This window comes from Clupea harengus, chromosome 2 (assembly GCF_900700415.2).
Source record: "Clupea harengus chromosome 2, Ch_v2.0.2, whole genome shotgun sequence".
In the NCBI taxonomy this organism is placed as follows: Eukaryota; Metazoa; Chordata; class Actinopteri; order Clupeiformes; family Clupeidae; genus Clupea; species Clupea harengus.
Window position 1 is genome coordinate 23,048,629 of NC_045153.1, and position 23,855 is coordinate 23,072,483.

General features: G+C 44.0%; 2 protein-coding genes across 2 annotated transcripts in view; one reads left to right on the top strand and one right to left on the bottom strand.

Moving 5' to 3' along the window:
* kdm6a (lysine (K)-specific demethylase 6A) overlaps positions 1–15,097 on the top strand; it is a 69,674-nt gene extending 54,577 nt beyond the window's left edge. Inside the window, 12 exon segments of the mRNA XM_012837568.3 lie at positions 1,249–1,378; positions 2,009–2,114; positions 3,503–3,708; positions 5,932–5,993; positions 6,218–6,292; positions 8,744–8,892; positions 9,574–9,688; positions 9,933–10,120; positions 10,620–10,761; positions 11,115–11,241; positions 13,487–13,657; positions 14,687–15,097. Of these exon segments, the coding sequence (XP_012693022.1) occupies positions 1,249–1,378; positions 2,009–2,114; positions 3,503–3,708; positions 5,932–5,993; positions 6,218–6,292; positions 8,744–8,892; positions 9,574–9,688; positions 9,933–10,120; positions 10,620–10,761; positions 11,115–11,241; positions 13,487–13,657; positions 14,687–14,716 (1,501 nt within the window). The 3' untranslated portion in view covers positions 14,717–15,097.
* An 854-nt stretch (positions 15,098–15,951) lies between these two features.
* dipk2b (divergent protein kinase domain 2B) overlaps positions 15,952–23,855 on the bottom strand; it is a 9,155-nt gene continuing 1,251 nt past the window's right edge. The window contains exons 2-6 of the mRNA XM_012837564.2: positions 21,568–22,130; positions 19,927–20,191; positions 19,205–19,378; positions 18,271–18,559; positions 15,952–16,645 (exon numbers count right to left, since the gene is read on the bottom strand). Of these exons, the coding sequence (XP_012693018.1) occupies positions 16,290–16,645; positions 18,271–18,559; positions 19,205–19,378; positions 19,927–20,191; positions 21,568–21,782 (1,299 nt within the window). The 5' untranslated portion in view covers positions 21,783–22,130 and the 3' untranslated portion in view covers positions 15,952–16,289. The remainder of the gene's footprint in view (positions 16,646–18,270; positions 18,560–19,204; positions 19,379–19,926; positions 20,192–21,567; positions 22,131–23,855) is intronic.

A 23,855-nucleotide genomic window follows, 5' to 3' on the forward strand; every position in this document is an offset into this window, starting at 1 on the left:
CTATTGCAGTACACTTAAACATCTTTTTAAAAGTTATTATCATCTCCTCTTGTTTCTGTCTTGCAGTCTCAACTGTAGTCAATCTTAATTCTGAGCTAATCGTTATTGACTTCCAGTTTCCCACCTGCTCTGGTTTGCATTGCAGTGGAATCGCCTTTGAATAGCCTACTGAGAAATGGCCTCTTGCCTTTGTTTATGCTTGTGATGTGGATATATAATACTGACACATATTCATAACAGATAAACCAAAATCATCACTTGGAGATTATAGAGCTGCTCCAACTGATACCTTGCCAGTTCCCCAAAAAAACACACTCCCCCACTGGGCAGACTGGGTTTCTGTTGTGGTTCAAGGCTGGGGGTAAACACACTCCCTCACTGGGCAGACTGACACAGGTTGCAGATACTGATGGGATGAGACTGAGTCAGTGTGCGGAAAAAAGCACATCCCTCCCCTGTGGCTCCTAGGCACCAGCCAGTGTGTGTGTGTGTGTGTGTGTGTGTGTGTGTGTGTTTGCGCGCGCTGCCAAACATACACATGCTTAGGCTCTTTTACACTACAGAGGTTTTCCAAGGCCATTTTCCAGTTTGTGTGTGTGCGCGCGCGTGTTGCCATGGTTGATGTTCTCATTATCAGGACCGTAAGTCGATTTACCGACCACTGATCACACTGGTTCGCTTTTGGTGTGTGTGTGTGTGTGTGTGTGTGTGTGTGTGTGTGTGTGTCTATGCGTCAGTAATGAATTATGCACACATGTCAAAAGCATCCAGTGACATCTGCCAGCATCCATTTGCTTTGCTTACGGAGACTCAGTTCAGGCGGCTGCTCCTTTCAGCCAGTGCTGGGACCTCAGGCTCCTATGTTACAGACGAGGAGTGCTTGCAATGAAGAGTTGTATTTGTAGGGTAGCCCAATGGGTTGTGGTCTAGACTTAACTGGTGGTGCCATTCTTTGGAGTTGGAACTGCCCATTTTGGTAAGTACTGCACCAGGGCCTTTGGGTCAGCATGTGTTCTCGAGGATCCGCTATCGCATCGCATCCTCAAGCCATGAGAGCACTCGCCATAGTTGTTGTTGTTGTTCTTTTCTCTTTTTTTTCTTGGTCAGAGAAAGTCTTTGTGTCTTAGATGCTTTTGAGCCAGTCCTTCATTGAAATCTCGTTCCGTGGTTATGTAACGGCACTTCCAAGTCGTACCCGCCTTCGGCCCGGGCTAATTGCTGTGTCCCGTGTTGTTTGTGCTCCTGCAGGAACCTGGGGAAGAACGGCCTGTCGAACAGCAGCATCCTGCTGGACAAGTGTCCCCCTCCCCGAGTGCCCTCCGCACCCTACCCTCCGCTGCCAAAGGACAAGCTCAACCCCCCCACCCCCAGTATTTACGTGAGTATTGCAGCCTCTGCGCCCTAATCACAACTAAACATGCCATCCTCAGCCCACCCTCACACCCTCTGACCAGTACATCCACACACACTCATACAAATGTTTAAGGTCTGTTCAATAAACTCAAACCCCATCATCAATATGTGCATAGGAGCCTCCTCTTATTCCCCTCCACCACACACACACACACACACACACACACCGTTTTAACATGAGTACACCAAATTTGCCCCAGTTCCACTATTATCTGCACCGCAACCTCATATACCCCTGTTCTCTGCGTGCATGTTGTTTATAAACCAAACTCCTCTTCCTTTCAAGTCACTTGCTTGAGTACATCCAGCTTGCCTTTCTCCCCAGTTAAACGAGCATAGCCACTTTGAGCCCCTCTTTGATATTTGGGTGCATCGGCCCAACCCCCATTTCCTTGTAGTATTAATATAAGCGCAACAGTGCCCCCATCAGGTGTGCCTCACCCCTGCAATCCTGACGAGAGGCTGCAGGATGAGCTTAGCTCAATGCTGTAGTATTTGGTGTATTTGGAGTAGTTCTTAACAGCGTGGACTTGATATGCAAGGTTCTGCGTTCCCATGCTTATGCGCGCGCGCGTGTGTGTGTGTGTGTCCTCAGTTGGAAAATAAGAGGGACGCCTTCTTCCCACCGCTGCACCAGTTCTGCACCAACCCTGCCAACCCCGTCACAGTCATAAGGGGCCTAGCAGGGGCCCTCAAACTGGGTGAGTTCACGTTTTTGTGTTTGTGCGTGCACATGTGTGCTGGTTCGTGTGCGTGCACATGTGTGCTGGTTTCGTGTTTGCACCAGCACTGCCAAGGTAGTATATTTCAATTGTAAATTTATAGCATTTCTTTCTCACCCATACAAACATTGACACTCATATTGTCACTGAAGCTTTAGCCAGCAGTGAGACAGGCTCTTAGGTATGGTCCATTCAGCATGTGTGAATAGCAGAGAAGAAAAGCTTTGATCAATCTGTTTAAATACAGGCAGTCATAGTCCCTTGTGGATGCAAGGTTTGGTGCTGCGTATGTGTGTATGCTTGCTGTGTCGGTCGATCTATCTGTCTGTCCGTCCTTGCTGTGTGTGTGCGCTTTACTCTGCTGTGCGCATGCTCAAGTGAGCGTGTGTCTGTGTGTGTGTGTGTGTGTGTGTGTGTGTGCTTGCTGTGTGTGCGCGAGCTTTGCTTTGCTTTGCGCGTGCTCAAGTGAGCCGTGTGTGTTTGTGAGCTGGAGATAGTAACGTGTGACAACAGCACCACCTGTGGGCAGATGGTGTTACTACAGGAGGCTGGGCCGGGAGCTGCAGCAGAGTGACTGTCCAGCCTGTCCCAGCCTCGACCCCCCCTCTGCAGCACCGCACTGGTGCAGGTCTAGTGCGAGGGTTCAGCCTTTCTAAAGGTGGTGTCCGTTAGCGGACTTAATTGATTTTGACAGTTGGAGGATAACACTGTAAGTTCCACCTAGACACAGCCTCAAGTAGATAATCTGGTCAAGTCTGCAATCCTTCGCCTATGCTGTGATGAGTGGTGGTCCACTGTACTCCAAAGCTGGCCTTAAACTAGTCAGGAGGTTGGAGTTTCAAGGTGGTACCTAGATGATCTAGGGATAATTTCAAATTACATAGGTAGAATGGCACAGGGACACACACACACACACTGGGGAAAATAATTTCATGTCTAAATGTCAAGGTATACATCCTTTAAGCCTCCCCTTCCCCATTAATGGTAATATGTATATGGCTCCTTCAAGGCAAAGTCATGATCATGCCTTCGTCATATGCATTTGTAGCAGGTCTGCAACTTAACGTTCATCTGCCTTCAGCTAGTGTTCCCGGGTCAAATGGAGGTTTAACACAACCGAAAAAATAATAAGCACATGAAAATCAATGAAGGTGTGTGGGTGGGCAAGGGATGGACAAATGAGAGAAAGGAAATTAGAAACCAAGGACCTATCTTCCCTCTCCAGACCCACTCGATTTATTCTTATTAACATAGTTTCTCTCACTCTAAATTTAAATGATCAAGTCTAGATACACTCCACTGTTGCACCAGTCTGTAGCTGAATTCATAGTAATGCTATTTTGTCTCCCCTTCTCCTCGCCCTTCAGATCTGGGCCTGTTCTCCACCAAGACGCTGGTGGAGGCGAACCCAGAGCACCTGGTGGAGGTGCGGACGCAGCTTTCCCAGCCCACGGACGAGAACTGGGACCCGACGGGCACGCGCAAGATGTGGCGCTGTGAGAGCAGCCGCTCGCACACCACCATCGCCAAGTACGCCCAGTACCAGGCCTCGTCTTTCCAGGAGTCGCTACGGGTCAGTAACCACACACCCTCCGTTATTAAACACTATGCTTACAGATGCAGTGCCTGCACCGTTTAAATGAATGCGAGTGATTGAGCGTATGCTAGCCACGTAGCAGTCCACTTCAAGTTCAACAATAATCGGTTACGCATGACTGGTGTTGGCATGACACATTATTGCTATTTAGGTAGAGTTGTGTGTGTGTGCGCATGCACGCGTGCTCTTGTTCTTAGTTTTTGTCTTTGTCTTTGTAGCGCTAGTTTGGTTCAGTGTAAATAAAATGCAAAGTGCAAATGTGTGATTCTTAGGCCATGTGCATGATATGGTACAGAGGTGTCACAACTTAAAACGTCTGACCGTCTGTTCAGAGGAAGTAAAACCTGGAGCACCTCTTATTAGCCTGGTATAACCAGACCCAAATTCACATTGTGAGTAAGGTCTTATTAGCCTGGTATAACCAGACCCAAATTCACATTGTGAAAAAGGTCTTATTAGTCTGGTAAAACTAGACCCAAATTCACATTGTGAATAAGGTCTGGCCTCGATCCATTGGGGTTGTTTCCAGTCGATGCATCCTAATGGGCGTAGCCTTCGGGTTAATTATGAAACCATCGGACCAGCCTTTAATCAATCACATTTGTCTACGAGAAGATTGCTAGAAATGGTATACTCCCTACTCCGCCACTAACAGTGCAAGCTGATATGTTAAGAATTTTCCCAAACCCCGTTTCCAGTAGGGCACCAATGTCTTTACCCTTAATGAAGAAATGTGCACATTTGTCCGGCTTCGATGTTTGCTAGTGTTGCTGTTAGGGATGCACCGATACCAGTATCGGTATCGGTGCCGATACTTCGTTAAAATACTCGTACTCGTACTCGTTTTTTAATTGCCGATACCAAGCACCGATACCACTCATCAGTATTTCACTGCATCAAAATGGCCGGGCTATGCTGACACAAAATGTGATTTATTGTCCTACCTGTCCTACCACTCTCTGCCAGACTAGTAAGTAGCTTATTTGCTGTCTTGTGTTGCATTTGCTTGATGTTTGACTGTGTTAGGAAAGTTTGTCATAGTGTCAAAGTATTTCAGTATACAGGTTTCGCTAAATTTAGCTGCTAGCATCTCGTTAGCGATTAGCAATTCCGTTATGCTGCCTTAACGGCGATTTGGGCTCATTTTAAGATAAATGACGACGACAGGAGTAAGGCACAGTGTAAGATCTGCACTACTACGGTGTCGAGGGGCGGAAAGGAAAGTACTTTGTTTAACACAAGCAATTTGATTAAACTCCTGAAGACACACCATAGTGCTAAGTACACAGAGTTCACTGATGCTAGTGGCGCAAGACCGAAGTAACCAATCTTAACTGACGTCTTGCAAAAGAAAAAACCGCGCACGCACACACAGAGAGAGAGAGAGGTAGAGAGAAAGACTGTGCCACATAGGTTAAGTGATTGTTTGTGTACTTGAGCAGGAGATTCTTCTGATCCATTTGTAACTGAAATGTGCTCTTGTGCTAATCGAGTAATAGTTCTGTTCACTTTTTGTTAAGCAGACTGTGTTGTTAACTATGCAGCAAATTGAATTGCCTTTATCTGGTTCTATTTTCATTTTGTCTAATGTGGTGATATTGTCTGTTTGAAGGCTTTTTTTGTGTGTTAAAACCAGAAAGCTCTGTTTATTTTTGGCTTGGGATAGCCTTCTGTTAATTTTGTACAATAGGCTTGACATAATCTGCAGAGGATAAAATAAAATCTGCCTCCAAATGAATTGCACTTTCATGGAGACCAAATCTAAGAAGTATCGGTATCGGTACTCGGTATCGGCAAGTACACAAATAAAAATACTCGTACTCGTATCGGTTTGTAAAAAAGTGGTATCGGTGCATCCCTAGTTGCTGTGTTACTGTTTGTATCGCTTTGTCTAGCTCTAGAATTGGCGTCATTGTTGAAACTACATTTCAAACAAACGCTTCATTTCAACGTCGTCACTAAGCCGACCCCCACTGGTCGCCGATTAGCGGACCCTTCAGAATGGCCCCGAAATTCATTTTGCAAAGAGTTTCTAGACTATAATCGAAAAAACTGACCTGGGAGCGATAGGTTGGCGGAGTCAGGCTAACCTCTCCTATCTTTTCTTGAGTTAATAAAATGGGGCAGATTAGTGTGGCTGTGGTGTGGTTTGGGTTTGTTTACCCCTGTGTCTGACGTGTTTGGTTGTCTCTGCTTCAGGAGGAGAATGAGAAGAAAGGCCAAAAGGACCACTCGGACACGGAGTCCACCTCCACTGAGAAGTACGCTCCTATTCACTCACGCTAGCTAGTGTTTAGCATTCTGATGAGCTGTATGCAATTATCTATGACATTTGAAATATTTATTTTTTTTTTTTATTATTTATTATTTTTTTTTTTTTAAATCTCCCCATACCATTTCCATCCATTTGAGGTGTGATAAGGTAATATTTATAGCCATTTATAAAGTGCTTCAGTGTAACTGTTCACTAATTGTCTGCCTGCAGTATGGTGCGGAGACGGAAAGGTCCCTTCAAGTACATCAAGTTTGGGACCAACATCGACCTGTCGGATGAAAAGAAGTAAGTGGCCTGTGTCTGTCTAGTTTCAGCTCTGACTTGTCTCTCCAGCATCGAACGTTTGTCCTCGCGACACTCTTTGTTCTCAAAAGTGCCCTACAAAAATGGTTGAGCTGTTAGTTTGGGCTCAATCAATATAATTATATGGACATGGAGTAGCCTTACACATTACTGTGTGTGTGTGTGTGTGTGTGTGTGTGTGTGTGTGTGTGTGTGTGTGTGTGTGTGTCAGTGTGTATTCTCAATGCTCTGTTTAAGGCTGATGTACACTGCCCTAGTTGATTTTGTAGATTTCATAAAAACGGTAGATCTAGGAGCGGTGATTTAGGCATGCTCTAGGTAGGGCTGGGCGGTATGACGGTATATACCGTGCAACGGTAGAAATGTGTCTACCGGGAGAGATTTGACTATACCGTTTCAACCGCGGTATACTCTTATTTTGAAATCCAATCGATTTATTTTTAGATAATGACCACCAAAGTATAAATCATCCCGTTTATTATACAGTTACTCGCCAAAACGATAGAAGACATTCCTCCAAAATACCTCTTAAACGATTTTGTTGCTGTTTTGTGATTTCCGCTTAGAAAAAATAGTTCTTCAGGCAAATAGAACTTTCAAGTTTCAGGTGTTGCGTAGCAACCCATTACTTGCTGAATTCAAGTTACGTTAAATGACCGGACTACTTGCAGAATGATATGATGAAGCACAAAACCCGTTGCCAATGACAGCGTTCATTACTTTTTCGCAGCAGTGAAAATAAAGAATTTGCAGACTTGCGAACGTCGGGGTGGCCCATTCAAATCAATGGAACTTTTGTGAACATTCTGAAGAGCCGTATAATACAATGCCCGGTACAATTTGTAAGCACATAACCTGCAAGAGCTTTCATGCCTACTTGTTGAGTAATCCTCGACTGTTGGGAAAGGTTCAATATACTGAAATATATGGACTGAAAAGTGTCTAGTGTAGCCATTTCCTCACGCTGTAGATTAGGCTAATTCATTGAAAATTGTAGACAGATTCTTTGCAAGCCAGTTGGACATAGCTAGGATAAGTGAATTGCTAAGTGAAATGTTTTAGCTTAGATATAGAATCTTCCATTTTCGCGGTAAAGGTCAAATATAAGTGTAGAAGAAGAGCAACAGCAGAACAAGCATAAACCCGACCGGTGAGGCAGAGGTACTGTTTGCCTCCGTGTTTTTTCACTGCGGTTTTATGTCAGATCAGCAAGACTAAGTAGGTTCTACGCATGCGCTCAACCCAGTTTGTGAGGGATTGCGCAATCGCTGCCTCACCGTCTCCTGTCAGTTTGAACAGGACATGCGCAAATTCAGCGATTTTGATTATAAAAATGCTTGCAATGATTGGAATCATGCAGAAAATATATTTATAGCACAGATCAGGTCCTATAGAGGTCCTTTCTTTTGTCTCCCCCTCATACTTTTCTTTACTGTTTTCTTGAAATGTAATAAACTACAAACACATCTATCATTGATTAAATATGACTTTAACTGATAACTGATAACATAATGGAATATAGCCAGGACAGCCTTACAGAGTCGCGACACTTTGTGTTGCGTTGCTTCGCGTTGAGGTCTGTCATATCACAAAATTCATAGTTTACCCACCTCTAATTTTACCACTACAGCCCTGTATGTCGCCATATAAAGAAAATGTTTTTCTCATCATTATTGCGTTAACATATGGACACACATTGAAAAGAAAGTTTTAACACTTGAGTTATCTTCTGAAAGTACATTAAAGAACCACTGAAAGCCATATAAACACTGGACTAAATGCCACAGAAAGATTTTTTTTTTTTTTTTTTTTTACATGCACTTTGCTTTAATTTTACTATTTAAAGATTCAATGGAAAAGTTCAGTACAAAGTAGGCCTATACTGGCCACTAATGCTTAGGCCAATAGCCTATTGAGGCAGTATTGTTTCTGCACCTTAGTGTTCTTAAGGGTCAATAAATAAATGTCTCTGGATACATTTCGCCACCGCTGAAGTGTCCTTATTTAAAAAAAAACCTCAAATCTGGTCACCCTCGTAACCGTGATATAAAATTACATATACCGTGATAGAAGATTTTGGCCATATCGCCCACCCCTAGCTCTAGGCAGTGCTAGCATTTCTAGCTTACCTTCACCAGACTTACCCAGGAGGAGCCTACCCCCTCACTGCAGTTTTAGCTGCGTTAAATCTAATCAGTCGAGACAGTTGCAGAGTCACTCACCCGCCCTTCCCCAACCCTCCTTCATTTTTTATCAGAATGTAAAGCCAGCTAGCTCAGGTATCATAGCAAAGCCACAGGCTAGTTGCAGCATGCATGCTATAAGGACCAGGGCCCCAGGCTAGCCAAAGCCAAATAATTACTATGGCTACTTAAAGGTCAGCCCAATGGCGTGTGACCTTTTGTGTGTGCTGACCTTTGACCCCCTGTGCAGGTGGAAGCCACAGCTGGCGGAACTTAGTAAGCTGCCGGCCTTCGCCAGAGTGGTGTCTGCTGGGAACCTGCTCAGCCACGTGGGCCACACCATCCTGGGCATGAACACCGTACAGCTCTACATGAAGGTGCCCGGGAGCAGGACGCCAGGTGAGAGGAGCGGTACAGAACAAACGCACACACACACACACACACACACACACACACACACACACACACACACACACACTTAGACACTTTCAATATCTTGGACACACACACACACACACTCTCAATATCTTGGACACACACTTTCAATATCTTGGACACACACACACACTTTATAGACTCACTGAATTACACCCAAACTTTCAGACACACCTACATGTTAAACACTTTTCATCTGAGAATACTTCGACCAGACAAATAAAACCCAGATTGTGCTGGAGGGTCTGGAGCAACCAGGTCTCAGCTGAGTGGTTTTGCATGTACGCACAGTGTAATGCCTACAGTCACTGGCTGCCAATGAATGAGAGAGTGTGGGAGTCAACACCAACTGTTTGACCTCCACCAGATAACATACACTTGCACACACACACACTTGAGGGTACACGCACACGCACGCACGCACACACACACACACACACACACACACACACACACACACACACACACACACACACACACACACTCCAGTATGAGTCATAAAATGCCTGAAGTAACATTTAATAGCCACTTAACTGAAGTTTATATGAATAACAAAATGCTAATTACGTGTCGTGTCTGCAAATCAGTGAAACTCCATGTCAGCAGCACTTCTCCGTTACAATGTGCTCCACTCCTCCTTCCCAGGGCATCAAGAAAACAACAACTTCTGCTCAGTGAACATCAACATTGGCCCCGGGGACTGTGAATGGTTCGCTGTGCCCGAGCCATACTGGGGGGTCATGAACGAGTTCTGTGAAAAGTAAGACCACACAAAATGGATGACCGTTTAACTTTGTTTGTGATGGTTTGCAGCAAAGGCTGAAAAATGTGTGACGTGCACACTTGCAATCTTTGTAACTCTGTTGTTGTGTGAACTGTCAGACAAGCGATGACTAGACTAGAAAATTGTGATTGATTATTTGATTGTGGATTAATCAGTCTGTCTTCTAATGCGTGTTATTGCTTCCCTTGTTTTAATGTCTGTTTTGTTTGCCCCTCGACAGGAATAACATAAACTTCCTCATGGGCTCGTGGTGGCCCAACCTGGAGGACCTGTATGAGGCCAACGTGCCCGTGTACCGCTTCATCCAGCGGCCGGGAGACCTGGTATGGCTCAACACGGGCACGGTGCACTGGGTGCAGGCCATCGGCTGGTGCAACAACATCGCCTGGAACGTGGGGCCCCTGACTGGTAAGACTGGCAGCATGCGTGCCAAGAGCAGAAGGTTCTCCCTTAGAACATGCATGCCTACTCTATGTAGAACCTTCTCCATCCAAAGAAACCAAGCGATTATGGCCAGACAACAATGAAAACAGACGTCACAGGGTTCGGTGAAGTTAAAACTTCATATTCTTGTCTGCATTCTAAAGAGGAGCTGTAGGGGTGTCAAAAATCTAGAATGCGCCTGTGTTTTTTTTCTTCTTCTTCATGGATTCTGCTCTATTGTTGTAGCGATGTCTTTGTTAGATTTCTTTTGTGTGTGAAGATTGTGATTTCCTTTTGAAGGTTAACTTCCTTTGATCTGTTGAAGGATGATTAAACCTTAGTACTTTTTTTTGTTATGTATTATTTTTTTGTGCTCACATTTTCCTGACCTCAACCCTCTCCTCTTCTCATACTTAAACTTCTTTTACTTTTACTTTCCTACTTCTCCTTCTCTTCTCATCCCCTCTTTCACCTCTCTCTGCAGCATACATGTATAAGCTGGCCGTGGAGCGATACGAGTGGAACAAACTGCAGTGTGTCAAATCCATCGTTCCCATGATTCACCTGTCCTGGAACATGGCCAGGAACATCAAAGTGTCCGACCACAAGCTCTTTGAGATGATCAAGTGAGTCTTTTGGGAATGGAGTAGCTGCTGGAAGCATCCATATCTGTGCCGCTTGGCTCCGGCGTAAAGCGTATGCCTGAGGCTGGAGCTGGTCTGTAACATGGTTCAGGCTTGTTTGCTAGTGATCTGATAGCGGTGTTGGGTAGCCCATTCGGTGTAAAGGGGGCCCATGCACGCACAAAGGAATTTGTTAGCTTTATATTTATTTTATTATTATATTTTATATATATTTTGTGAAAGGTTCAGTTGAGGTGTTAACCAAGCTGTCTCTTATCGCAGCTGTTAAGGGAGTACATGCGTGTTAATCAATATTTGATCTGTGCGTGTGTGTGTGTGTGTGTGCGCGTGCTCAGGTACTGCCTGTTCCGGACGCTGAAGCAGTGTCAGATGCTGAAGGAGGCACTGATGGGTGCTGGGAAGGTGCTGGTGTGGCACGGGAGGACCAAGGAAGAGCCTGCACACTACTGCAGCATCTGCGAGGTTAGAGACAAGTCCCTCACTTCGCCTCCACTCATCCCCCCATCTCGCCCCCCCCCCCCCCCCCCCCCCCCCCCCCCCCCCCCCCCTCTCTTCTGCTCACTTCACCCCACCCCCACTCTCTCTTTCTCTCTCTCTCTCTCGCTCTCTCTCTCTCTCTCTACCCCCTCCCCTCCTTTACCTGTACTCTTCCTTTGTCCTTCCTCTCACCTCTCCCCTGTCGCCGTCACTGTCAGTTTACCCCTCCCTCTCTCTCCTGCGTTCTTGCTCTTCGCTGTAGTGCATCATTTCCTTATCCTCCTCACCTCTCCATCCCTGTGTTTCTCTTTCTTTCTCTCTTGTTAGTTTTCATTTGTTCTTTGATCATTCTGTCTCATCCACTTTCACCCTCAATCACTTTCTCTCCCTTGGGCTTTCTTGATATCCTCCCTGTCTATAAGTCACTGTTAGCAGTTGAAATCATCACCCTTGTTCCTGAGGCTGTCAAAAAAACAATAATTCACCATCATACACTTGATAATTATTCATAAATCCTGCAAACTTCTCCACATAGGACCTGAATAGTCCATGTATGCCTGGAGTAGTCAGTGGCAGGCAGTAAGCTCCCAAAGAGGTTCTCTGCCACTGCATGCCCTCATGAGTGTATTCTACCCATTTCTGACCACCCCTTTTCTTTTGTTTTTTGTTTTGTTTCATTGGTTTGTTTTCCAGTCCCACCAGGATCTTGCAATGGTCTGTTGTGATACCTGCGCACAAAAATTTATGGTCATTTTGACTTTTTATATTTTCAGTTTTTCTGCTGGGTGGGAATTAAATTACAATGATTAGGTCTATGGCAGGTTTTTTGCATTAAATATGAGTTGAAATCTCTGATCGTTTGTGACGGAAACCTGAAAAACGACGTCTGGCTATTAAGACCAGTAGGCAATAGATAATTTAAGTAAGGGATAATGTATAGTCTGGCGGTCATTATCGGAAAATAAATCCCGACGGGACGAACAGGACCCCAACGTGCAGCGGAAGGGTCTTTTTTCATCCTGAAGGGATTTATTTTTCTCTTTAATGATTTTGTTGCCATTTGTGATTTCCGCTAAGAAAAAATTGTTCTTCACACAAATAGAACTTTAAAGTTTCAGGTGTTGCGTAGCAACCCATTACTTGCTGACTTCAAGTTACAATAACTTTCCGTTACGTTAAATGACCAGACTACTTGCGCAATGATATGAAATATGTGCATTAGAAGCACAAAACCCGTTGCCAATGAAAGCGGTGATACATTTTTTGCAGCGGTGAATATAAAGATATTACAGACCTACGAACATTGGGGTGGCCCATTCAAATCAACAGAACTTTTTGGAACGTTCTGAAGAGCCGTATAATAAAACAAATATATAAATCTATGCCTCAAAGCAGTAGTGCATGGGTAATGAAGACAAATGGTGGAGTCAACTTTAACAGTTCATCCTTTTTATTTTGAAATGGACTGCAACATTAGGCAAGAGTAAGTTATCCAAGATCATCATTACAAAATACAGAACACCAAAGATGCATAGAGAGTTGAGGCTATATTGGAAGAGCAAAATGGATAGTGTCTGTACGGCAAGGTAAACTTATGGATCAAACTCATTTTGTATAGCCAGGGATATTTTTTAAATAGGTTTACTATTGTACAGAAAGAAAAAGCAAGACACACACTTGAGGAAAGGGAGTGATGGAGAGACATGCACACACATTGCCCTGACTCTTGTGTAGAATTTGATGGTTCTGTTTTGCCCTAACTTTTCCTCTTACTAAGAGGGACTGATCCGCTGTTCACAAACATGACGTTCCAGGAAGCAGCAGTGCTGAATGTCAATGATGACTTATGGCTCGACCTTGTTTGGATGCTGTTGCAGATTTTATACTGGATACTTGCAAAACGCTGAAACATGGCTGAAAGTAATCGCCAATAATGCAAGACTTCAATATTTTTTTGAGGATTTCGCTTTTCGCAAGTGTGACGGAAAATCCTCGAATTTGCATGAATTTTGCCAATTTCAAGATCGCAAATTCCTGAAGGGACTTGATTTCAGTCAACCAAATCAAACTGTTACTGATTCAAATTTCGATATGTGTTTATGTGTTTGTTTGAGGTGAAGCTGCTAACTGCACAGCAGATGCACTCATACTTCATGCATTTGGCAGTGTTGTGCACCTCAGACCACCTTCTCTCAACTGTCGTTTTCCCCTTCTATCTCCCGTTCGGCAGGTGGAGGTGTTCGATCTGCTGTTTGTGACCAGCGAGAGCAACACCAGGAAGACCTACGTGGTTCAGTGCCAGGACTGCGCTCGCAAGGCCAGCTCCAACCTGGACAACTTTGTGGTGCTAGAACAGTACAGGATGGACGACATGATGCAGATCTACGACCAGTTCACATTAGTAAGTCGCCCACTTTTTGATCAGTTCACATAAGTAAATCACCCACTGTATGACCAGTTTAGATCGGCATGTTGTCCATCCTATGACCAGTTCACATTAGTAAATCAGACTAGTTTACGTCAGTTATTGACCTGTTTGCATTGGCCTGTTGTATAGTTTACGACCAGTTCACAATCATTAAATCGCCCAGTTTCTGACCCGTTCACATTAGTAGGTAATCCAATTTAGGTGTTGGTAATCCAGTCTATTAGTTCATACTGTCGCTCAGATTATGACCAGTTTGTGTCACTCACATTCTAGTTCATACTTAAGTCATGAAGTGTTTCACTCACAATAGATTTGACATATGACCACCTTACATGAATGCCTTCATACCCATTTAGGATGACCAGTAACATGTTTGACACCCTATGATCGTAGCAGAATAATAATCACTAAATTTACCATCTGTAGAAGATATAAGGTTAAAGTTGTAAGATGTATTGAAACGATTTTCTTTCCTGTGTGGAGAGGACGGAGCCTCTTGGACCTGTCTGAATGAACGTATGAAGATTAGTTGAGTCATTCAGGTCATCGGAAGGTCAGATTAGCACGTAATCCGGTGTACTCCCTGTTCACGTTTCATCCGGTGACCAGTTACCTTCAGCTGAGCCGTCCTCCTCTGACCCTTTCAATTAGCAGTTCTTACTTGGCATGTCCTACTAAGTCTATGACCAGTCTAGTTTAAAACTGGCAAGTCACTGTGACTGTTGCCTAGCTCACATCTGCAAGTCATTCCAACTATGACTAGCCCACATTGGTGAATCATCCTTTGCATGATCCACACATAAGGATGTTGTGTACCCCGATCCTAACCCCACATTAGTCAGTCCTCAGTAATATTGCTACTGAGTTCAGTCATCAAAGCCTTTGTCACTGGATGTTAGTAATCAACATCTGTGTTTCGTTTGCTGCTGTGCACCAATGGGACTCTTGAATTGTTCAAGTAATGATTTTCTTTTTCTCTCTCTCCCTCTCTCTCTCATCCAGGCACCTCCTCTGCCCTCGCCCTCATCTTGACATTAACATTTTCTGGTTCTGAGGACAATAGTAACGCCCAGGAACTTTTAAATGAAGCCGTTTCTGATATTCAGGAAAAGTGACCCAGCTCCACACCACTGGTTTCTGTAGCGGACCCTTAACCACCCACAAACCCAACCCATCACCCGCCCGCCCACCTTGCCTCCACCTGGCCCAGTCATCCCCCCCTTGCACCACCACCCATGGCCCCCCACCCAACCACTACCACCACCACCGCCCTGCTTGGGGCCCACCCCACCCCCCTCGAGGCTGCTGGCTGAGAGATACTTGTCTATGCAACCTGCCAAGAGTGCAGCGTCCACCCGTCAAGCAGGGGGTAGACCCTGTTCTCCCTCTTCTTTCTCTCTTTCTCTCTTTCTCTCTATCAATCTATCTGTCTGTCTGTCTCTCTTGTCTTTCTTTTTCTGTCTCTCTCTCTCTCTCTCTTACCGGTCTCCAGGACTGTTTCTGGCTGGTTCAGCTCAATTTCTTTTAGAGGAAAAAAAAGACTTTGAGAAAAATGGACAAAAATACTGAAAATAAAGGTTTTGTATATATTATGTCACAACTGGCAACATCACTCAAAGACTACTGACTTGACCCCCTTTTTCTCTGTTTTGTTTTTCTTTCTTTTTTTTTTTTTTTCTCTTTTTGTTTTGTTTTTTAGTTTTACTCCATGTATGGGCTGATACATGATTCTTTTTTTTTCTTTTTTTCGTATTGAATCTCATTTTCTCTGTGAAATGAGTACTAGCCTAGCTGGTATTTTGTATGGTAGATAGAAGATTTAAAGTCTCTTTGGGCAACAAAAAAAAATACAAAAAAAAATTCAAAAAAATTCTGTAATGTGAAAGGTTAGGTGGTATAATTTTTTTACAGCTTTTATGTTCACCTGTCTTATGTTTTTTGTTTCTTAGGGGAATAAAAATTACAAAATATGAGAAAAAAAGATAACAGCCACGTCACAAAGAACAATGGGTTGCACATAGACTAAGAAATAAACTTTAATTTGTGATTTTTGTTTTGTTTCTAATCTTGTTGTAAATTTACACTATTTATAAATGCATATTTATTGCTTGAAAGTATTTGTTGATGGAATGCTGTTATTTTTTTCAGAGTACCTGCCATTAAATTTTAAGGAGCAATGTCATTTTGAGCATTTTCTCCTCTTACGTTTTCTATATATAAATAAAACTGCTTAGCAAGCGTTGTACAGAAAACCCTCGGTAAGATTGTTTTATTGTTTGAAGGATGTTTTATGCGTTATTAAACAAAGTTGTCTTTATTACTGAAATCCACTCTCCTGTGTTGAGTGTTCAATTATGGCTGACTTGTGATTTCAGAGTTTAAATTATGCCACATGATTTTGCGGTTATGAAAGTGTTTTTGACAAAAAATGTTTTGTTAAATGTCAGTAACAGTCTTATACCCCTGTTCTGCAAGTCTGATATGACCCATGTTTTCTCCCACACTTGCCTCCCACGCCCACCCCCCTTTACAAGAAATGATTCCTTCTGGGTTTCCTTCCTGCCTGTAATACCAGTTCAAGTCAAGTGGCCCTGCCCCTTCTTTCTCAGAATCTGTTATTGTAGATGCATTCTGGGTATCTGTATCCATAGCGAGGGCTACAGGGCCTCATGGTCCTGAGGATGTCCATCAGGGAGCATGCCGCCTGGGTGACCTCCCCGTCAGGCCGGGTGGCATCAGCGCACGTGGCCAGCTCTCGTGCCGTCTGACTGGGCAGGCGTGGAGGCCGTAGCTCCCTGGAGGGGAGAAGGCGCGGAAGAATGTTCCGGCACAGGAGGGCGAAGCTCTGTGAGGGACGCACTTCAGAACAGGGAGGAGGTCTCTCACAGGAACCGCTGAGGCAGGAGAAGACATCCGTCGTCTGATTGGCTCGATTTGTGTCGTGGTCATCGGGGGGAAACCCTGGGTTTGAATGAGGATAAAGAAGGTTTATGAATTAAAAATCTTCACTTTTTTTTTTCTTGTCAGTCATGTAGCCTTTCCAATGAGCTCTAACAATTGAACATTTTACAATTTGACAGGTCACTGAACAGTGGCTTTTTCCTTTGTGCACTTAAGCACTTGAACTTTAATGTCAACTCCGAATCAAATCAAAAAGTAGACATCAAAACCTGCCCGTCAAAGGTTGTCTGTCACTATGTTCTGTGTAGCTAGCAGAGATTCATTAGATGCGCTGCTTGAATGACAGACACAAGCTGATCAATTATTTTCCTCGCCACATTACTAAATTATTGACTTCTGGCTGTGTTGTAAAAACTCCTATGTTTCAGACTATATTTTTGGGGTAAAAAACAAAAGGTGAGGAACAGTAGCATTGACGAAAAAGGATGAGAAAAAAGGAGAGCACACAATGCAATTTGTTTATCCAGGTAATTGTGCTACTGGCTGACACGAACACTGTTTAAGAGATTCCTTATTCCATCAGATCCATCGCTGTTCATATGCATTTTATCTGAAGCGCATGCACCCTAGAAATCTAAGTTTGTGGGTCCTTGTGGCTTTCTGTTTAATATTTAGTTCATTTTCAAGGTGACCTTCATATCCGCCTTTTAAGCAAACCATTAAAGATGATGTGATTTTCTGAGAAATCGGGGGGCCCTGTTGAGTAACGCTGGCAGTCATTAGGGTGTAAATGTCAAGAGCCCAGCCATGCTAGGTGTGTGTGTGTGTTTGACTCATGTATATACAGTACATTCAGCTTGTTTGTATGGAGCTCGTTCCCTTCAAAAGGCCGTTTTCACTCAACCTCTTTCACTTGTTGACAGACATATCGCTAAGCCTCGACTAAAGAATGACCATAATGACCCCCACCTGCTAAGAACCGGGGCTATTGCCCATGGTGTGTTACTGCTGTAGTCCGGGGAGACATCTGGCCAAACGGCAGAAACAAGGGTAAGATGGTCAGGCCTATGGTATTGTGTCAGTTATGTGTATAACAAAAGTATGGCTGAAATGACCACTGACTGACTGTTTGTTTGATACAGTGTGACATGCCAAATTGTACCACTGCCCTTAGTTCACCGAACTCTTGTGATGTAATGCATTTCTTCCAAAGTCCATTTCTCTGCTTGTCTTTCATCGTTCTAAGATGTTTCACCCTCACCTTAGACACATTCTATTCAACAGTTCTGCACTGTTTCTCATCTTGAGTTGAGATTCATATATTTCCTGTGTTCGTATTGGTACTCTGTGTTGACCTTGGTGTGACCTTGCTGCGACTGCCTGGTTTAGCAACAAAGCTAACTCACTCTTTCAAACTGTTGAAAGGATTTGAATTTCAGCTGAAGGTTAATGAAAGGACAAAATGTAACGAAATTTTAAATTAAAATGACTGGCTTGACTTTGCTGTCTAGCGGGTAAAGAACATGGAGAACAGTTCCAAAACAATACACAAGGTTCTTTAACAGTATCATTTCAGGCATAATAAGAAGTGAACATTCACTTCAGTTTCACCACTCAACCGACTCAAATGCCACCTTTTTCTTCCACAGCAGCCAGATCTCCTGTAGTCTCCTTGCTCATCCTACCTTCCTGCAGGTCAATGACCCCCAGGCCGCTAGCATCCATCACGAGCATGCGACCGTCCTCGGCCAGGCCGAACATGTCCTCCGTCGCCTCGGTGTAGTAGAGCCTGAAGCGTAGGCTGTTGGTGCCCAGGCCCTGGGCGATGTTCAGGAGCTGATAGGCCGCGTCTGCCCGCTCCTCCAGGGGGGCGGAGTAAAGAGCACTGAGGTGTCGTGAACCCGCCCATACCACCAGCCGACCACAGGAGCCGTGGTAGCGTGGAAACGGCCATCCCTCAGTGCCAGGAAACATCTGTGGGCAGAGGGGAAGTGAGGTGCGTTAAAAACAGGAAGTACCAGGGCAGGGGTGTAGGTGGCCTATTCATCATGTGCTACTGATCAAAATGTCTGCTGGAGCAGATATTCAGCTAAAATGTAGCTTCATATGATAATCACAAAAGCTTGGGATGTTTTTAAAATGCTAAACACACAAATAATGTTACTTGGGTAACTGTACGTATTGGTTGGTTACAGTAAATATTCTTCATGTGTTACTGAGGTGCTGAAACACTCCAAATGTCAAATAGCCAAAATGTTGAAAATATCATTTTTTAACAGTAGTAAGTGAAGGGTAGGCATGGTATTTAGTGGATAGTTGTCTTAAATGAAAATGGTGTTACTTGGCAGCTCTACTGATTTGTTTGTTACTGTCACTAAATATTTTAAATGAAAAAAAAAAAACCTGATAGGAATTAGCAGCTCGTTATTTACTACTCATTAGACAGCTTGCGTCCTTCACTGTACCTCTGAAAGTTCTCTTTCTTTGGGGGCCTATTGTGCTATTGTCATTTCTTCCCCGCCTGACAGGTTTTCAGGAGAGCCTATTCACTGCGTAATGACAGTGCTGCGGACGCACTGAATGAATGTGGGGGCTAATTGTCTGCCTCTCCTGTCACACCTGCAGCATGAGTGGGTGTTGATTGACAGCCAGCGTGTAGAGCAGGCGGAGCTTGTCCCTGTCACTGAAGTGCTTCATCTGCACGCTGCCCACGTCCAGCACCTCGGCGTAGCGCCGCACCACACGGTCCAACAGCCGCTGAGACGGGCAGCGAAGTAGAGGGGCGGAGAGACCCTGGGGAGAAGCAGCACAAAGAGCAGAGGAGGAGGTTAGGGCTGGTGTTAATCCACCTGTGCAAGGTCTTACAAGCACCTCAGCCCCTTCACAGCTTCACTGTGTCCAAATGACCTCTGGGTGAGACCTGACATTTGTGTGTGGGATATAAGGTCAATAATTACTGTACTTACAAACTTCCCTCTTAACAGTTCATGGAATCAAAGGGTTATAAAATCAGCAGTTCAACAGATGGTGTGAATAATATACATTTAGATAGGTGTAGGCCCTGTGGATTTAATAAGATGACTTAACACGACATTACCTGACACGGCATATTACATTCTTTGCTGTGATCCTTATCCTGTCTGCTCCTTTGTTCAAGACAAGAGGAGTCTTTGATCATAACAAAAGTTAACATGCAGAATGATTGTAGTTCTTGGCTGTTGTCCTACACTTGTCCTCTCTACTACTACTATTACACACTGAATGTTTGTAAATCTTTGTTTTGGTCCAACACTTATCCACTCTCCCCTGAAGGACAAATAACCCCCCCCCCCGAGGCCCACCTGCACCATGCTGGGGAGGAGCAGGTGTGAGCGAGCCCAGCTCTGGAAGCGGGGCGTGGCCCTGAGCGCGACCTCGATGCTGCAGGTGGGGGGGCGACGGGCCGAGCTGCAGATGCTGCGGTCGGACAGCTGGTGGCGCTGCGCAGACAGCAGTCGCGACAGGACCACTGGCCGCCAGGTCTCCGAGTCGTCTGTCAGGTTGCCTTGGTAACTCTGTCGGCTGGCCTTCGGGAGTTCCAGGTGAGAGGACAGCCATCTGTCAAAGCTGAGAAAGGCAGGGACGTCAACTTAACCTACCTATTCGACCTATGACCTCTTACAGCTCATATGTTATCAATTACAGACCTGTTATAAAGTCATTATAACCTGCTATTACATTGCACATTCCAGCTTCATTAATGCCAACAAGCAGACATAATTTCTGTCTCCTCACATCTGAAGGAAGAAATAAAGAAAGATGTTTAAAAAATATCACACTACGGTGTGAATAATAAAAGTGAGCTTTTTACAGTTATTTAAGACTTCAGTATTAAATATTTAAAATTGCACCCCATAACATCTCACTAGTTTGGAAAAAAATGAACTTCTCTGCAAATGTTTTTGTTTACTGTGATTCTCTACTTTTGTTTTGATTTAGATTCTTGGTTTATGAAGCATATTCTCCGAATGAGCAGCTATGCGCTAGCACAGAGGGACACAGGTAAATCAGTTGACTACAGTGCACAAGTGATTCCACTGCTACTAAATGGGACTGTTAGTGAGTCTTTTCATCTGAAATAACAATGTTACATTTAAAGATAAACCAACATGTGTTTGCTGCTCTCTGCATTTTGGACCAGTTCAATATGTATTACAACATTGTTATGTTCTGTTTGTGTACTGTTGTCTGTTTGTTTGTTAAGTTGTTGTTTGTTAGTGTTTACTCATCATGTTTGCAGAAACGGAAGTACTCTGAGGTGGGTGGTAAGACTCAAAGAAAGCCCTCACAACCCAGATCACTGACAAATGAGGTGAAGATGGATAAAGGCACATTCGTAAAAACAGCCAGACACACTTGTAAGCTGGGGGCAGCAGGTGTTTTTGATATTTGCATGCTAACAATAAACCAAGCTTGGTCAAACATCCTGTCTTATCCTCTTATGCTGTGACCAACGACTCCTGGTATCCCCCTAGACTTCCCAAATGTACACAGCGGTCAGGAAACTTCCTGTAACTCCAACTCCAACAAATTTCATGGGTTATTGAACACTTTGTACTTAAGGTGTAGAAGGTGCCATTTCTGATCATTCTTTACTGTTAACTTACCAAATGCTGGTTAAATCATTTTAACCACGTCTTGGTGAACTTCTCTGTTTGTGCTACATGTTTGTACAACCTTAGATTGTTGTCATGTGGATCATGTGTTGTTCCCTGGGATTAATGCACTTCTACAGCCTCAAGGTAAACAAATCCAGTGTTGGTGCTGATATTACCTACCAGTGCATTTGTGAGAATCAATCTCAGAGAAAAGTATGTGTAATGACAAGTCGACCTGAATTCAGAGCTGAAGTACTTATCTACCCTTTAAAAGTTTGTGCAAAACCTAGAGGAAGCACGAGGTCTCCCGCCCTGATCCCGTCCTGGACCTCGAGCGTCTCTTACCGTATGTCCTCCTTAAAGAGCTTCTTGCATATGGAGGTGCCCACGCAGGCGTTGCACCTATCCAGGCCCAGGAAGCTTCTCCCGAAGCTGTAGGCTTTCTCCTGGCGCGTCGGTGGCGGGTACGCCGATGCCACCGCCAGTGCCCAGCTGACCACCCAGAGCCAAACAGCGGGCGGTACCCTCCATGCCCTCACTCTGGGGCATGTCAGTGCCATCCTGCCATGGCGCTCATCTCTTCCAGTGAAAAGCTGACGGGGGCTGACACAGTGAAACACACACACACACTCTCACACTCACACACGGAGAGATATGAGAAAACAGCACTGTGTGTTTGTAGCGTCTGAATGTTCCTGTCTGCTTGGTTTCCCACTCTTAGTCTCTCTCTCTCTCTCTCTCTCTCTCTCTCTCTCTCCCTCTCTTCATCTATCAGTGCAGTGTCTTGGCCGTCGCACCCTGCCGCCTAATACCTCACTCACCTCCACAGGAAGCACATGGAGGATGCAGATAACCTTCGTTGTCATGGAGACACTTCCTTTACCCCTTTGCCTGCATGGACACCCCGACTGAACAAGAGTTAGATACAGTAACAAAGACAATGAGTAAATCAGTACACAGCACACACAAACATTCAGACTATAGGCCTACTACTGCAGTCTAATACACATACACATACACATACACATACACATACACATACACACACGCATGTATATATAGAGAGAGAGAGCGTTTTGAATATTCAAAATACTTACAGTTGTGTATACAGCCTAGAATTGTGACATGGGAATAACTTTATGGCCATAGATAGAAAGAGATGGGATGGGAGATGGGAAGAGATACCAGTGGGGAATTGTACTTATAACCTTACAAACCTTTAATTTGCTTTTATTATTTGTGTATGTGTCTATGTGTGTGTGTGTGTGTGTGTGTGTGTGTGTGTGTGTGTGTGTGTGTGTGTGTGTGTGTTTGTGTTTGAAAGGGGGGGCTCATGATCCATTGATGTGGTCATTGAAAGCAAAAAAATGGTTTGTGTTTGGAAATAGACCTACTGATTACTCTTTTAGAACATTATTTTTGCAGAAAAATAAATAATTGAAAAGGAGACTTCATATACACCACTGGATGAAATTAAACGAACGGCTGGCTTCAGTCTATCTGATCTACAATTTCACATTTCAAAGCTGAGGTATCGGCAGTAGAGCGGAAAAACGCAGTTCGCATTTTAGTCCAATAGAGGTCTCCAAACATCACACTTAGCAGAGCCAGGCAGCAAACTTGAGTCGCGGAGCGACAACGGAGCAGGGGAAAGTCAACGCATTTCAAAAACCCTGCTCCCCTTGATCGTTTATTCCATAGGCATTAGTCACGCGTGTTAATCATCGTCTATCTACAAAGAGCACGTGTTTGTTTCCTCTTTACTTTCCTTGTTTCCCGTGAGTCATTCCAGCACCGTCTTGAAAACATATGAGATTATTTTAGGGCAGGGAAAAATGCACTGGGGAAGAAGTATGTTTTTTTTAGTTCTCTTAGGTCAAGTCTGTAAGCCACCAAAGAAGAAATGCGTTTGATTTTTAGGAAGTGGTGGGAATTTTTTACTGTGTTGCACATGCTTTAAAAATTGCCTGTGAACACAAGGACGAAACAAATGTTTCTGAAAAAAAGTATCAAATTCCTGAATATTTCTACTGATGATTAAGGCACGGTGAGTCACGGACGCACCAGTGTATTATTTATACACCGTATATAAAGACTCAAAGCACAGTAGCCCGACAAATGCTAATTTAGACATGGAATATACCCCTGTTGTCTCCAAGCGTAATTATGGAAGACCGGAAGGTTTATGTATTTATATATTTATCTATTTGACTTGCTTTATTTCGAGTGCATTTGCACGATAGATGGGAGTCTTCCGTGAAGGTTGCCATGTAGTTATACCTTTTATTGGCTGCAATCTATTTAGTCTTTTTAACGCCATCTTTCTTAATCCATCAAGGACTTCAGTTTCCCCCATGTGTTGTAGCCTAAGCCTCACATGCATTTTCCAAGCACATTGTCATTCATTTTTTTTTAATAAAATAAACAGGACCGTGAAAAGGCACTATGGTCTTGGCCTTAGGAGACGATTTGTCCCTTAAAATAGTTGCCTTTCTGTGTCAGAAGCAGATCCATGTGTGGATTTTTAAGTAAAGTCCCGTCTGCACAAAACGCCTCTTAGACGGGCTACTGTGCTTTGAGTCTTTATATACGCTGTATAAATAATACACTGGTGCGTCCGTGACTCACCGTGC